We start from the raw sequence: 16,761 nt of genomic DNA, 5'->3' as shown, positions 1-16,761 counted from the left end.
GCAAGTCATAGGAGAACTAGGAACAAAAGCCCTTTAGAGGATGGGAGGGAATGCAGGACTTATTGGAGGGGGAGGTAAAGAAGAGGAGACAACCCATTGAGGCAAGTTATCATGAAGGTTTTGCTGTGAAGGGCAGCAGGTATATGGAACACCAATTGGTAGGGAAGGGCCGTCAAGGGAAGATATTTGTTTGAAATGGAGGGTAGTGGCACATGATGCATGCTGGTGGGATCACCACCAGAAAAGGTGAATGTGAGGATCCAAGAGAAAGAATGGTGATTGGCAAGGGTTAGGCGTTAAAGCGTGAGAGCCAATGTTAGCTCAACTGGAGACGCTGGCTCTGTTAAACTGGTGACCCACCTGCCCCTCGCCCCACAGTCCTTTTATAGACATGCTGATACCGACATCCTCGTGGACGGCCACACTGAGACTGCGGGGTGAGCAAAGCAGTAATGGCCAGAGGATGAGGGAAGGAGGCTTGAAGTCCATGAGATCCAGACTACGAACTGGCGGTTCATCTAGACTAGAGTCTAGAAGATTGTAGACTGACCAGCTTAAAATTTGAAAAATGTATTGGCTACAGGTTATTGTGTCTGCGTGTGTTTGCATGTTCACCGGGGTGGAGGCATGGATTGACCCCACTGTCAAGAGAAAAAAAACAAATGCCTACAATGAAGCCGATTACTACAGGGGACTTTCTCACTTTCAGGCTTAGGAGAGAAAACGGGAGTCCTCAAGACAGAGAAGACGAGCTGTGAACAGGGATCAGCCCAGAATGGGAATCTCCCCAAGGCCTTCACTTTTTCAGTGGGAAGAGGAAGTGGGTGATTTTCCCTGGTGCCAGGAGCATTGGCATTTAGCCACCATTTCCTAGTAGTTTTGTGCCATATTATAATCCCCTAGTTTCCTTTCACTTGTCATGAAAACCTGCTGCTCCCATAAAGTCTATGAGTGGTGCCTGAGGAGATTGAGGAGCAGGGCATCAAGCAAAGCATGGGCTTCCTTGCATTACTCTTTCCGTGGGTCTTACTCTAAGGGAATCTCCTCCTGGACACTCACGCAGAGACACGCATGCAAGCAGATCTGGAATCCCCTGAGAGAGGTGTGAGGCACAGAGGAGTGGCTGGCAGGTGGAGACTGGCAGTGGATCTGACGTCAAACCCCTTTCTAAAAACAGACGGGATGTCTAAAAAAGACCTTGAGGTCAGGAGAATGTGCCATCTTTAGGTTCTGTCCAGTGTGGGTTTTTCAGCTGAAGGGGAGATGAGATTGCTTCCATTTTTTGTTCGTCTGTTTGTTTGTTTTTGAATGAGAGGTTCCAGTACATGGAAAATAGTCGGCAGCTGGTAGCCAGCAAGAGAGTGAGGCTGGGCAAGGTGATGTCCAGAGAGATTTTACGACACTGGGAGGAGAATGGAAGAGTAGATGGGGGACATACTCCCAACATTTGAGCTGCCTTTACTCACAAAAGGATGCCCAGAGAGGTCTCATGTCCTCCAAAAGGGGGCGGGGTAGCGGGGGGAATGCAACAGAGGAAGCTGGTGACTTAGCATAGGGGGTAGGAAGGAGATGTCTTCTTAGTTCTGCAGGTGTGTTTTTTAATTAGGAGACTGGCAGAGCCTCTGAGTCTCCCCAGGGCCCTGGTAAACAGGGGAGGGGCAGAAAGTGGGAGACCTATTAACTGTTCTCATGGTCTGGGTAGAGGTCACCCAGGCTGAAGGGGAGAGGTCAGAAGGGTCCCCACTGAGCGACACCCCAACAGGGGATCATGGGACCTTTCTGGGGGCAGCACTTCTACTCTCTGGCTGGAACTGGTTGTGTCAGAAAATTGTGCCAGAAAACTGCAAACCACCGGAGGCTACAGCGTGGGAACAGGGGGACTGTGTTGGGTATCAGTCATCCTGGACTTCCTGGGCATGGTTTTTTAGGTAAAACAAATTGCTGGTAGGAAGGTGGCTAGGGGAAAAGCAACCTTAGTCTCCTGACCATGTACGCGCATTGTAAAGGTGTAGAAATTCTAGGTTTGTATTGAGCTGCTCTGCAATTTCTATCCTCCTCCACCAGGCAGTGGGCGCAGGGTAAGGGGGAGCTAAGTGGAATGTGCTTTTCAATTCCCAGAATACGGGCTTGTGTGCTTCATAGGAAGACAGAGCACACACATTTCTCTCCTTTTCTGTGTGTCTCATCCCTAGTTCCTAGACAAGACAGGAAATAGATGCCTTGGTTACCATGGAAACTGAAGCTAAGTGATGCATTAGAGCGTGGGAGCAAGGCAGAGGTGGTTCTGAGATAAAGGCCCCTGGGGGAATAGATTTGAGCAAAACAGTCCCATTGAAAGAATGCATAATGTCCTCAGGTACTTTGATCCTTGTGATTATAATTACACACAAAGCAGGAAGATGCATGCGTACACACACACACACACACACACACACACGCGGGCGCGCGCGCACACACACACACACACACACTCACAGGATTCATTCTCTGCACCATAGTGTTTGGCCCATTGAATTCTTATGGGGTCAGGCTGCGCTATGACCACGTCAACATGTATCATCACTGCCTCTTCTTTCCGTTTTCCTTCCCCCCTCCCTCACTACTACTGCATTGTCTTTCAGCTCTTCCTCCATCTGTTTTTCCCAGTCCCCCATGTCTTCTCTCCCTCCTTAGTTTTCGTTCATTCATTCATTCATTCATTCTTTACACTATTGCAGGTGCCCCTTGCCACTTCCACCCAGCCCCTTCCCCCTTCCCTCTGGTCATCAACACACTGTTGTCTGTGTCTATGGGCTATGCATGTATGTTCTTTGGCTAACCTCTCCACCTGCTGTCATCCAGGGCTCGCCCCTCCCCTCTGACAACTGTCAGACTATTGCATGTGTCATGACTCTGGTTCTATTTTGTTCATCAGCTTATTTTGCGCATTTCATTCCTCATGTAAGTGAGGCCGTGTGCCACCTGTCTTTCTCTGATGGGCTTCTTTTGCTTAGCATGGTAATCTGCAGGTTCACCCATGCTCTAACAAAAGCTAAGGGGGCCTCCTTCGTTTTTCATTATGGCCCTCTGTCGTTCTGCCCTCTTGTCCTTCTCCTTTTGCTTTCTACTTTGTTCTTCCTCTCACCCCCCTCCCCAGCCCCTATCCTGCTTCTTCATGGAGTGGCTGAGAATTAATTCATCTGATTATGATCATCCTAATATGAGCCATGCATATTGAACATGCAGCCTCGTTGGTCCGTGCAATCACAAAATTAATTTCAGACATCACTATTTCGTTGCAAATTGCGATAAGTGATGTGCAATTAAATGACAAGGAGCCATGAGTGTGAACAATAAGGGAACTAATTTCCATACTGAGCTCACTGAAGGGGATGTCATTGGCATTTGGTTTTCTGCCATCCAGCATGTTTTTGTCGCCTCTTTAGGTAACTGTCTTCCCTTTTACACGGAAGGTAACCACCCTCTTCCATTGTCTGCAGCATGATGCGACTACCGCCTATGGTGTCCTGTCCTCCGCTGACCAAGGTGTGAGCATGAAGTCCAAGTGGGTGCCCACGCCTTGGGATCTGACTGACAAATACACCACAACAGGGTGGGGAGGCGTCTCGTCCTGTCAGGGACCCTTGCTCCTGCTACCAAGTCTCTCAGGGGTTCCATTTTCATGGCCTTCATCCATTGTCTTTCTCCTTCTCTGTTTCAGCATTTATCTCTATTGTTGAAAGTATTACAGAAGCCCCCCTACTTTCCCCCAACGACCAAGCAACAGCCCCACCTTCATCACAATATTGTCTGTGACCATGGGCTATGCCTATATGCATATAAGTCCCCCAGTTCATCTCTCCCCACCCACCCACTCACACCCACCTTCCCTCTGACATTCCTCAGTCAGTTCCATCATTCTATGCCTCTGGATCTATTTTGTCCATCAGTTTACTTTGTTCATTAGATTCCACATATGAGTGATGGGGAAATTGGACAGATGCATGCAAAAAACATGAAACTAGACACCAACGTAGACCGTACACAAGAATACACTCAAAATGGATGAAAGACTTGAATGTAAGTCGGGAAACAAACAAACAAACAAACAAACAAAAATCTTAGAAGAAACCACAGGCAGCAAGACCTCAGCCATCTCTCATAGCAGTATATTTGCCAATACATCTCCTAGCTTACATATTTTGAATTCCTTACGTATTTTGGCAATTAAGTCCCGATCAGGTGTACCTTGGCAAATATGTTCTCCCATTCAATTTGTTGATGGTTTCTTTTGCTGTGCAGAAGCTTTTTATTTTGAGGTACTCCCATTTGCTTATTTTCTCCTTAGATATCCTCAAAAAATTAAAAAATGGAACTGCCATTTGACCCAGTGATCCCACTTCTAGGGCTATATCCTAAGAAACCTGAAATACCAATCAGAAAGGATACATGCTCCCCTAGGTTCATAGCAGCACAATTTGAAACAGCCAAGATCTGAAGACAGCCCAAGTGCCCATCAGTGGATGAGTGGATAACATAGCTGTGGTATACTGACACCATGGAATACCATGCAGCTGTAAAAAAGAAGGAGCACTTACCCTTTGAGACAGCATGGAGGGACCTGGAGAGCATTGTGCTAAGGTAAGTATCACACGATCTTTCTCATTCTTTTTCCTTCCCTCTCTTCCTCCTCCCTCGCTCCTGGCTAGATCCTTTTTTGTTAGAGGCCTCACCCCACAGGGACAAAAAGGATGGCTGAGGAGACCATACTAATAGAGCATTAGAAGATGGAAGGCAGACAAATAACTTAGCTGATCTAAGAGCGCTTAACCCTAATCCAGCAGCGCGGATCGTCCCAGAGCAAACACCTTTAACCCCCCTCACCAGGCTTTCAAGCTGTCTGTGAGATTGGCAGTGGCATGTGCCCCTGCAAGCGAGGGGGAAGTTGCACGATTGCTCTAAGGTAGAGTTAAAAACATTTCGACACCCAGGACCCCTCTCACCTCCCAGGAGCGGGGCTAATGACTTTCCCCAAACCCTCTGGGGTTTGAGGAGAGACTCACTCTCTGGAGGGGGTGAGCCAGCAGATTTATGGACTTTGGAACCTCGGGCATCCAAACCCAATATAGGGATTTAAGTGAGAAATTGCCCTAAAAGTTCAACCCCTAGCCTCATCCCCAACTTGGTGTACAAACTGCTGGCAGCTTGCCTTTTCCCATGGATGCAGAGGATTTTGACCTGGGTCATCTAATCATTGCTCTGAGAGCCTCGCTCTCCTCATCTGTGCAATGGGTCTGATCATCCCCTCTCCTCAGGGCTGTCTGGTAAATACAACCTAGGCCCATACCAGAAATTATAAGTGCATATTGAGAGAACTTTATGCAACATAGTCAATAACTGGAAACAAGGGAATAATGCTTGTCCACCAAAAAGAGTGAGAGGCGTCAGAGGGCGCAGGGCTGTGTGGGGGAAAGGCTGTGCAGGCTGCGCAGGTACCCACACCCTCATCCCAGGGTCTCAGGAACCCCTTGTGGAGATGCACTGTGGGCCTCTGTGGCCGGGGAGCCTGTGGAAGAACCAGGGCTGGGGCTGGGGGTGGGGGGTTGGAAGCCTGCCTTGGGGTCATGGTTGCCCTGTGAGTGAGGAGGTAGGCCACCCCCAGGGTGACCATCCCGACCATCCCAGGGGACCCACGGCCCGGCTGCATTCCCCAGGGCCCGCCTGCCTCCCCTCTGCTCTCTTCCTCCCTGGCCACCTTGCAGGCTGTGGGGGAGTGGGCCCCAGGGGAGGCCGACCATGGGGCAGGGCTGTGGACAGGGGAGAGTGCTGTCAACCTGCAGGCCTGGGGGTCTGGAGACACCCCCCACCCCCGCACCCTGCCTCTGATGGCTGCTTTCTCCTCCTTTCCAGATGAGCTGCCGTATCTCAAGTGCCCTCTGCACACAGTGCTCAGACTCACACCTGTGGCTGTCGTGAGCCCCACATTCATCCACGGGAAGGCATGTGCCTACTGTGTGCACAACAGGATCTGGGGAGTTTCGCAGGTCGAGGGTGCAGAAATGTCAGGTATCACTCATCACAGCAGGTCTGGGGCCCCAGGCATCCTTCACCCCCACCCCCAAACCTCAGCCGTGCACCTGGAAACCTAAAGTGAAGGGGACTCCTATTCCTACAGAATCACAGAGGTTCCATTTGGCCGCGCAGGGACACAGCAGCCAGGGGCGCAGAAATGGCAGCACTGAGCAACAAGGCAGAAACCCACCTGAAGCCTGTCTCTAGGGGAGGGGTGCGGATAGAGCCACTTTCCTGAGGCGGGTGGGGCGACCTCTGCAGTGCAATAGGACCCTCTGTGTCTCTGCCCTCGCTGTTGTCCACTGGAGGGACTGCAGAACCAGCCACCCCATCCCCCAACCCCCATGGGAATCACCCAGGCCTTGGAGACACCGGGACCTAGGCCTGGCCTTGGCCTCACTGGGACAGCCCTGCTCCCATTGAAGGGATCCAGAGCCCCAAAGAAGCCTCAGGTCAGGGCCACAGGCAATGGGCTTTCCAGGTCCATGGCAGCTGAGTTTTCATTAAAGCTGCTCTCAGTAGCAATGGCCCTCCTTCTACCTGCTGGACAGGAGAGAATGTCACCTTGAAGCCTACCTCACTGTCGTCCCAAAGGGTGCGTCTGAGGGATGGGGTCCTGAGCTTGGGTGGGTGATGAGGGAAGGGTTCTGGGCCGGCACCTCCAGGGGTGGGGACCGGGAGGTGGGTCCCGCTGGGTGGCTGTGCACCCTGCCCCTCGGGGAGAGGAAGAGTGGCACCTACCCATAGCCTCCACCCCATCCCTTCCCCTGCTTCCCCCGCTGGCGTCTAACCGTGGAGACGATCCCGAAACGATGTGGACCAAAGCCTCTCGAAACTCATGGACTCCACACTCACAGACCCCTCCGCATCTCCCAGCACCCTGCTTGCCTCTTAGGCAGAGGGGAGCCCGCCCCCACCCCCACCCCCACCCCCACCCCCGAGAGCCGACCGTGGGCCACGCAGAGCAACATGGGCACAGGAAACGTGCCATTTCATTTTGCATCTTTAATGTGACACCGATACCAAAAACACGACAGCACGACAACAGCACACAGTGAAAGCAGGAGGGCAAAGAGAGCTTCGTTTTGCATGCCATCTTCGATGGGCAGGCAGAGGCTGCCTAGAGTGCTATGTGAACACGGGGTCTGAGGAGTGAACACGGGGTCTGAGGAGGCACTCTGGCTGGGTGGTTGCTGCAGGTCATCAGCGCTGCCTGTGGACACAGGACACAAGAGCGACAAGAGAAGTAGAAATACAGGTGAAACAGGGAGGGACGTAAGGAACAAAACAAGGCTCTGTCCACACTCTCGTGGTCGCCCCCTCCCCACGCCGGGCCTCCTGCTGACGGACTCCCCACGGCCCCTCCTGGGCCCACCCTTCAGAGTCTCCTTTATGGGCCCCAAACCTTACTGGATCCAGGAGAAGAAGTTGGCAGTGGTTCTGGCGGCATTTCTGCTCCGGATGGTGGAGCTGGTGCTAGGGCCATCTATGAGGCTGGCGTTGGCCGCACCAATGTTGCCACTGCTGACGCCAGCTCTCCAAGTGGTTCTCCTGTTGGCACGGTTGCTATTCAGAATGTACTGATGGTATCTGGCCCAGAAAGCAAAGGGGATCCTGGCCCAGGCGTCGCCAAAATCTCCGTCCTCATCCCAGGTCAGGAGCTCCACCTGTACGTCGTCCCAGCTCCACCGTCCAATCAGAGCTTCGTCCCCGATGTTCATCCGGGCCCTCATCTGGGCCCTGGCGTGCTCCTCGGCCATATCCGCATCCATAGTCTTGAAGGCATCATCCACAGCCTCCAGGAAGTGAGCCTTCCAGTCCCGGGGGTCTCGGTTCTGATACTGCGGTGGAAAAACAGCAACCATCCTCACCCCACGCACGCGCGCGACCCCATGCTCACCGAGCACCTGCTTCCTGCCCTACACTCCCCTGTGCACTGTTGGTCCTCACATGAAGACCGCGGGAGTTGGGCTCCCCCGATTCTGGACCAGACCTGGGATTTCGCCCCATCCCTCCTCGCACGTGCGACGCCTGCAAACCTGGGCGAGTCGCCTAGGAACCTTTCTGAGCCCCAGTGCCCTCACTGGACAGACAGACCGCACAAGGAGCCCGTGGCCCAGAAACAGACGAGGTTTCTGTGGGAAGTGCCAGCCCCTGGGCCTGGCCCCGCAGCAGAGGCTCTCCGTCCGTCCGTTACCTGGGCGATGAATCTCAGCACCCTCATCTTGCTGGTCTCGTAGCGGGCCCGCAGGCCCCAGAAGAATTCGTACTCGGGCGGGCTGCTATTGGGGACCTTCTTGTATTCCAGGTACCTCAGTGGAGAGGAACATAATCACCTTTTGCCTCCAGCCAGCCAGGCGGGTGGGCTGTTGCACTAATGGCTCCCGGGTGGCCCCTTCCCGGCCCCGAGGCTGCAGCTCAGAGTCCACGATTGCCCTGGCCCTCCAACTGGCACCCCACTCCCGAGCTCACTGCCAGGGTCCCTGCCTCCAACACCGAGGCCTTCAAAGCCCTGGGCTGTGTGTGGCCCCTGCCCAGCAGCCACGGGGAGGTGTGTGGGCGGGGGAGGGGGACGCTTGTAGGGTGCTTGTGCGCAGGAAGGCCACACGTTTGGTGCCCCTTGTCACAGTGACCCTGGTTCCTGTTGGGTGTGTTGTAAACAGAGGAGCCATTTCTTCAGGCAACCTGCTCTGAGCACACCCCGCCGCAGCGTCTCGTCCGTGGCCGGGCTGAGCCCTGGGACAGTCCACCATAGAAAAGGACTGTGAGGGGAAGAAACAAACAGTCCAGCAAGCGCAGCGTGCTCCGTACACACTCCGGGCCCTGTGCGCACGCGCGCGCACGTGTGCTAGTGCACCTGTGTGAGTGCACACGTGTTTCCCCAGCTCCGACCTCCGCTCTGCAGCCCCAGGTTGCTGGGATGGAAAGCCGGGGCTGTTGTCCTACAGCCTGTGAGGGCAGGTGCTCAGTGGTGTGGTGGTTGGAACGCGCCCCGCACCGTGTTCTCAGGCCACATGTGCCCCCTTTCCCCAAGAACGCCCCGGAATTCTACGCCCCCTCCTCGGGCACTCACATACCCCCACCCGCTCTTGCCCCAGAGACTCCATCCCTCTAGAGTGAAGAGCCAGGATGGGAGTGGCTTCCTCAGCCAGACCCGCACACAAGGAAGGCACCAGTGTGGGACAGAGGCGACTCGGTCAGTACTTACTTCTGCCTCACAAAGTCGTTGGTAATGAGCTTCTTCAGGTCGCCAAGGAATGGGTGCCTCACCCTGAGGGCAAGGAAAGAGTCCATGACTAGAGCCGGCGGCACTGCCCCATGTGGGCCGGAGCACTCCCTACCAGGACTGAGAGCTTCCTGGCCCGTGAGGCCTGGGCATGCAGGGGTCTGACGGCCACTTGTCTGCAGCAGTGGCCTACAAAGGGGTTTGAAGGAGCCCCGGAGTCTGGTGCTTTGTCTTAGATCTCCTCTGGGGGACAGAGAGGGGACATGGAGCAGAGAGGGGGCCCAGAGTTCAGGACCATTTCGCCATGCACCCTGGTGAGACCCTGTGCGCTCTGCCTGGTCGAGGACGCCCACTCCCCTGCACCAGACCATCGGGCTGGTGGGATCCTGGGGCTTCCTGGACCCCAGGACAATGCTGAGGGGCAGCGAGAGCCCAGGGAGTCCAATCATACCCAGGGCGCAGTCCCATCTTGCGTAGTGCCTCCCAGAGGACAGCTGCCAGGGCAGATGAGGTACAAGAATTTAGAACACGAAGGTGAGGCAGGGGGCAACCCCCCAGCTGCGGGTCCGGCAACTCACCCTCGCTGACACGGTTGCCATTCATGAAGATGACTCCCAGAATCACCAGGAGAAGACTCAGCCTGGGAGTGTCCTTGGTCCTAAAGGTGTACAAAGAGGGACCCTGTCCAACAGCCACTGGCCCAAGAGACTACACACCCAGCTCACCCAACCGGCCTCTCCCAGATTGCTCCGCTACAGGGCAGTTCTTCCCACTCTGCCCATGGCTTGCTACCTGATCCAGACAACTCATTCCTCCGCTTGAGGCTGCATCGCTCCAGCCATCCAATGCGGATGCTAACACCCCCTCCCGGGATTCTGCCAAGGACGGGGCTAGGCAGGGGGAGCAAACGCTTTGCCAGAGGTGTGTCCAGAGGCTCATCCACACTTTCCCTGCCCTTTGGCCCGGGGACCTACACCGCACAGGGAAACTCCCCCAGGACCAACCGCTCCGCCATGCCCAGGCCAGGCACTTAGCACGAAGAGCGAAGCAGCCAGAAGCCTGCTTTCTTGGAGCGAGGGGAGCGGGTGGGCGGGGGTGGGACCCTGAGGGCAGCAAGGCTTGGTCCCCTCTGATAATCACTTGGCACCACGCCCTGTGGGTGGGCACTGTGCTAGGCCCTCGGGCCCTGTCTCCCTGTTTCTCTGAGAGGAGGAGGGGGGGGGGCACCACCCGGGAAGGCCACAACCCTCCTGCCCTTTCTCACTTTCCCAGGAGGCGAGCTGAAGAATCCCGCGTGCAGGTGAGAATGTACAGATGTTCTTCCTTGTCGATCTCCTTCAGGTGGATCCCGAACTTCTGCACGGGGAGAACACAAGAATGTGAGGTCAGAAATCCATGCCAGGTGTCCTGCAGGCAGTCACTCCATTCCCGCCAGAGCATCTCCTAGGCAGGGAACCCAAAGTCCTGGGGGAGGACGCAGAGGCGCTGGCCTGTGGGAGCCCGGGCACTGGCCAAGGCAAGGGGACCCACTTCGGGAGACAAGAGACCCCCAAGAGCACGAGGGGGAGGGACCGAGGAGGAGGAAGCATGCAGTGGGAGCTCTCAGGTGGAGAAGCGAGGCAAGGCTTCCGGAGCAGGCAGGGTTGACACCGGGCCTCCAAGGCTGCAGGGTGCAAGGCTTCCTGGGGCCTCTCTTGCCCCACAGAGCTGTCCCCCCCCCCCACCCCGCCCACCTTTTCCAGGGTGTATGTTGCCCGCTCAATGATCTCAGGGAAGTGCTCGTCATATTCTCGGATGACGTCTTTCATCATGTCTGCAGGAGGGGAGAGGTAAGGAAAGCATCTGGGCTGAGCAGAAGGCCACAGAGCTGCGGCCTCTCTGTCAGTCCTGCTGAGGGGGGCACAGTCAGGGCCCATCAGCCAAGGCCTGATAACTGGGAGCATCTGATGGGGGTGGGGGCACTGGGGAGGACTGGAAGAGGAGAGAGGGCAGAGCTCAGGGATGGGGCCCAGTTGTCCACCTGAGCGCTTGATGGGGATCTTCTTGTAGTCCTTAATCATCAGATATTTCACCAACTTATTTGCCTGGAGAAGGAGAGGTGAGGGCACGGGTGAGCTCAATGAACTGGCCAGCAAGGCAGGAGGAGAGGGTGGGGGAAGGGCAGACTCCTTACCCTATCTTGCAGAAGGGCCACGTTGCGGGGTGGCAAGCACAGTATGTGCCTCGAGGGTACCTGGGGCCTCACGGCCATCGGGGGCCGAGGGCCCATCTGAGCCCGCGGGGCCATCTGAGCCCGCACTGTCAATGGGGGCTGCGATGCTCTCCAGGTCGGTGGGACCACAGGAGGCTCTCTCTCCTCCTCGCTGCTCTCATACTCATCATCCAGGTGCTTGGACTGTAGCATTGGGGAGAAGAGAGACCGGGGCTACCAAGCTTACTGTGCCCAAGCCCCTGGCAACATCTTCACCAGAGCAGGTACTTGGAAATAAGAGTAGTGGGAACAGCGGCTGACATGTGCAGAGGGCTCACTAAGTGCCAAGCACTGAGCCAACCTCTTCTACCCCCAGGCCGGAGGGTAGGGACTAGGTGGAGTAAAGACATGCTAGCACATTTGTGTTATAGAAACCCGGACCAGTTGAGAGAAGAGGAGGGCAGGGGAAGGCAAGGGGGGGAGGAGAGGGGAGGGGAGGGGAGGGGAGGGGAGGAGGAGGGAAAGGAAGGGAAAGGAAGGGAGAGGAGGGGAAGCAAAGGAAGGGAGGGGAGGGGAGAGGAGGGGAGGGGTTGGGAGAAGAGGGGAGGGGATTGGAGGGGAGGGGACCACTGGGGCTTGGAGAGGGCAGGGAGATCTCACCTTCTTTGTTCTCTTGCCTCCCATCCTGGCCCAGGGCTCATCGCGGTTGTTCTGAGCAGTGGCAGCTGCACCCTCAGGCTCAGGGGCGCTTGTGGCCATCTTGGCCTTGGCAGCAGCTGCTGCCACAACATTCTGAGGCTCCACCCACCGAGTCTTAGCGAGGGCCTTCCCAGACTTGGCGGTCTTGGGCCTGGTGGCTGCCCCCTCCCCAGCAGATGCTGCCTGAGCACTGGGGCCCTCTGGGGTAGGCTCTGGGGCCGGGGCGGGTCTCTTGGGGCGTGGGAAGGCTATGCCACTGACACCTGCCGGCTGGGTGAAATCAAAGCCATCATTCTGACCCAGAAAGGCTTTCTTGGGCTGGGTGGCATCCACCTCACTGGCCCGGGCCTGGGAGGCTGGCTGGGGCTGTGAGGAGGTTGCTGGCGCCCCAGAGGCAGCCATCTCACTGTTGCCTGGCATCTGGGAGCTGTGCGGAGAAGATGCCATGGGCTGGGTATCTTCTCTCGAGGCCTGGTCTGTGGCCATCGGGCGGCTAGTGACCACCTGATTGTAGAGGGCACGGGCAGCAGCAGCAGCAGCCCGGGCAGCAGCCCGGGCAGCCGTCCGAGCAGCACGGTTGGAGTCACCTCGGCCTGCATTGCCAGACTGATCGTCCTCCTCATTGGGAGCTGGTTCTGGATCCGCTCGGAACGCATCCACCAGAGTCCGGGCCAGCATAGGGTGGTCCAGTTCCCAGGGCTCATTCTGCAAGGCCAGAGAGAGGGATACGGGAAGGCAGACAACTTTGCACACTCGCACATCATGCTTCCCTGTGCTGGCCAGCCTCCTCCAGGCAGCTAGCCAGGCAGCCAGCCAGGCAGCCCCCAACCCTCCCCCCCGACACCCCCCCCCCCGACACCCCCCCCGACACCCCCCCCCCCCGCCCGCCAAGACCCCCACCCCCATCCCCACTCCTTTTCTCCCAGCAGGAAAGGGAAGGTTTCCTTTGGAGTGCTAGGTAGTCCTTCCCCATCAGCCCTCCCCTCCATCCACTCCCCTCTGCATACAACCACCCCCCCCACACCCCGCCCAGTTTAGCAGGCTAGCAGGTGGCCAAGAAGGGGCCTCACCGCCAAGACACGCAGGCTTGTACCCAAGCTCCCAAAGGCTCGGAGGAGATGAATGTCAAAGCTGGTGAAGGTGCCATAGCCTCCGAAAGCACCAAATTCTTCATACTCATTTCCGTCAAACATCTCGTACTCCCTAACTTCTTCAAGACCGTCTTCCATGTCTTCAACGTTGCAGCATTCTGATTCCATGGGGGAGCTTCCCTCAGCCATGCTGGGTCCCAAGAAGAGAGCTCAGCCTGAGAGGGAGGGGGAGGCCTCTTCAGAGGGAGGAGGAGGGACCCAGTGGAGGCGGGGTTTCTCAGGAGGTGGGATTTCTCAGGAGGTGGGATTTCTCAGGAGCTGGGGGGAGGGGGACAGGCAGCCATCATCCCCCCTTTACTGGGCAGAAGGGGTGGGGGTGAAATCTGTTCGGGTAGGTTCTGTCAGAGACAGAGCCCTAAGAGAGGGATAGAGGAGGTCCAAGGAGATCCTCCCGCCCCCGCCCCCCCCCAACACACACCCCCTCCGCATTAAAAGGGGAGTTGATGTCCAGGCAGGCTCCCCATCCTGGTGGCTCGATTTGAATGGAGGGGTGGACCAGCGGGCTTGGGTCTGAAGAAACCCCAAAGGGGATGATGGATGCATTGATAGAAGGAGAAACAAAGGGCCTGAATTTAAGGGCTGGAGCAGGGAGCCAGGATGAAGGGGGAGCCGAAGAGGTGTGAGGGCTCAGATACATGGGGACCACGGAAAGCTCTGAATCCCAGGGACCCTTTGGCGAGGTCCGGGTGGGAGGGGGGTGGGTGGGAGGGATTGGGGGATTCCGGTCAGCTCAGGTAGGGCTCACACAGGAACGCTAGGGGCAGATGGGAGATGGAGGGGGTGCGGGGAGGGGGGAGGGGGGGCAAGGAGGGCGGCTAGGACTAGGTGAGGCTCCAATTAGAAGCTGGGGGTCTCCAAACGCAGGATTGCAACGCCAGGGAAGGGAGTGATCTGGAGTGGTTGGGTGGGGATGGGGCCTGTTTCTAACGCAGCTCAGCCCGAACACACGGGTCCAATCGTGGGATCCGGTGTCACCAGGGCTCGGATCCCCGGAGCCTGGGTCTGAAGATGGGGAGGATGGGGCTCCTACCTAAACCACGGGTCTAACGTGGTCCTGGTTCGGGTTTTGAGTGCTTGGGTTCTGCTCAGCTCCGGGAGGGGGGGGGGGGACGGGGGGAGCGCTGCAGGGGGGTGGGGTGCGTTGTCCCGGGAGGAGTGGCGCAGCGTGCAGGGGTCCACTCGCCCGTTCCAGGTCCTGTCTCGGGCTGGATCCTTACCTTCCCGGGGGCTCCAATGGCGTCGCTCCTCAGCACCAGGAACCCCGCAGCCGCGCCCTCGCCTGCTGCTGCCAGCACAGCAGCTCCGACCACCCCGCCCCTTTTCTCTGCACACCCCCCGCGGCTGGGCAGCCTGCGCATGCGCCGACCCCTTCAGCCCGCCCGCTCTCCCAACAAAAGCCCTGTCCACCAGGTCCCCAGTGCGCATGCGATTCCGCGGGTGTGCGGGCTGCAGGGCGTGGGGGGTGGGGAGGGGGGTGGGGGCGTTTTCTCCTTCCCGCCGGATTCCCCTTTCCACCCCTGCTTCAGACTGCAGGAGCGCGCGCTCAAACCCACCCAGTCATCTACCCTCAGTAGCCCCCACTTTTGCAGCTCTGCCCACCCCCTTTCGCCTAAGCCCCCCCCTCCCAGGGTGGTCTGGAACCCACTGTGCCCTGGTTCCGCTGCATGACCCCTAGGTCACAAATACAGAGGTCTCTAGCAACAAGGGAAATGTAAATGGCCAGAGCATGCCAGTTCCCTTTGTGTTCCCCTCCACTATCCATCTCTGTGGCCTCCAGGCACCCTGGGAACATCTGCTTCCTCAAGCACTCTTTATGCAGCTTGTACATCACAGCCAGATCTGTGCCGGGGCTTGCCTTCCTCTCCAGGCTGCCCTGGGAGGTGGAAGTCAGCATCCCCATTTTACAGATCAGAAAGCGGAGGCACAGACACATTGCATGAACTGGGTACACGAGGCTCAAGAGCCAGGAAACAGAGATGCAGAATTTGGGCCCCGCCTTCCCCTAGTGCTGGCCTGGGGACCCAGGCATCCTCCCCCTCTTCAGTGTCAGCCATAGCTCCACCACCCACCCGCCCCGCCCTGCCCTGTCAACATCTGTCCCAAACAAGCAAGGTTTGCCTTCTCTGAGGCCTAAGCTCCTGCTCTGCGCCCAGGAGGACACGGGTAGAGGGCCCCAGCCCCACCCCTGCCCACTCTATGTGGACCCATCCAGGTGTGGGAATTGCTCGCCGGGGTCCACTCCCCACTCCCCACTCCCACGGTCAGGCCTTTCCCCCTGAGGCCTTCCTGGTGCCCACTGGAGCGGCCAGGACAATCAGGCACTTGTGTGTCTGAGCCATGGCAAGCCCCGATTCAGAGCAAATGTTTGCCCTGGTTCCTTCCAGGGCTGGGGCCTGGGGCAGCTGTGGTCTTGCAGGGAGAAGCTGGGCTGGGCTTCAGAATTCCAGGGATGGAGTGCCTGGCCAGCCTGTCTCTAGCTGTGTGAGCCTGCTCAGGTCACTGGACATCTCTGAGCCCAGTTTCTTCTCAATATGCAAAATGGGAAGCACAAGGAGCACTTACTAGGGTCCTACCCACGGACTGGAGAGACTGCTTTGGAGGCAGGAAATGCTATGTTCTCATCTCAAATGGAAGCTGCACGTTTTACACAGACCTTACTCACTGTTGTGTGCCTTTTTTTTTATTGATTGATTTCAGAGAGGAAGGGAGAGGGAGAGATAGAAACATCAATGAGGAGAGAGAATCATTGATCTGCTGCATCCTGCATGCCTCCCACTGGGTTTCGAGCCCGCAACCCTGGCATGTGCCCTTGACTGGAATCGAACTGAGGACCTTTCAGCCCGCGAGCTGTCGCTCTGTCCTCTGAGCCACACCAGCTAGGGCTATGTGCGTTTTTTATATCAGCCTCTCCAGGACTCCTGTGTATGAATAGAAACCATTGCTAGGACCACAGCTTTTACTCTCCAGTGACCAATATCAATTCTGCCTGGCTGAATGGCTTTCCTCTGCTGTTGCATAGCAACCGCCCTTGTCAGCTGCCTGCGTCTCTTCAGCCCTGCCTGAGTAACACGTTTCTGTGGGAGGTGAGCAGACCCTAGACACGAAAGCCTTAACAAACCGCCATATGCTGGTAGAAAATGCTGTGTTCCTGTCTCAAATCGACCTGTGCTTTTTAACAAAAACCGTAGTGGACTTTTATATTCGTTTTGCTTTCCATTTTATTTTTAATTTTTATTGAAACGTGATTGACATATTACATTATAATAGTTTCAGGCGCACGACATAATGACTCGATATTTGTATATATTGTGAAATGATCATCACAACAAGTCTAGGGCCCAGCCGACGTGGCTCAGTGATTGAGCATGGAGCTATGAACCAGGAGGTCACGGTTCAATTCCGGGTCAGGGCACATGCCCAGGTCAGGGCACATGCCCAGGTTG

General features: G+C 56.6%; 1 protein-coding gene and 1 non-coding gene across 2 annotated transcripts; both read right to left on the bottom strand.

Annotated features, from left to right (window-relative positions):
* Nucleotides 1-7,196: 7,196 nt before the first annotated feature.
* On the bottom strand, nt 7,197-14,667 carry LOC118654513 (melanoma-associated antigen D4-like). Its single transcript, XM_036305881.1, has 13 exons — nt 14,536-14,667; nt 13,238-13,473; nt 12,129-12,872; nt 11,451-11,672; nt 11,298-11,361; nt 11,011-11,090; nt 10,542-10,633; nt 9,856-9,935; nt 9,729-9,771; nt 9,260-9,322; nt 8,249-8,363; nt 7,462-7,892; nt 7,197-7,264 (listed from the first exon to the last, which is right to left on the bottom strand). Exons 2-13 carry the CDS (start codon nt 13,445-13,447, stop codon nt 7,255-7,257), a joined length of 2,154 nt encoding a protein of 717 aa, XP_036161774.1. The 5' UTR covers nt 13,448-13,473; nt 14,536-14,667; the 3' UTR covers nt 7,197-7,254.
* On the bottom strand, nt 8,626-8,754 carry LOC118654907. The gene has a single exon (XR_004967150.1). It is a non-coding gene; the product is annotated as a small nucleolar RNA SNORA11 (small nucleolar RNA).
* Nucleotides 14,668-16,761: the final 2,094 nt, after the last annotated feature.

This window comes from Myotis myotis, unplaced genomic scaffold, assembly GCF_014108235.1.
Source record: "Myotis myotis isolate mMyoMyo1 unplaced genomic scaffold, mMyoMyo1.p scaffold_m19_p_4, whole genome shotgun sequence".
NCBI classification, from domain to species: Eukaryota; Metazoa; Chordata; class Mammalia; order Chiroptera; family Vespertilionidae; genus Myotis; species Myotis myotis.
Note: the sequence above shows the minus strand (reverse complement) of the source record. Positions and strands in the feature narration are given on the sequence as shown.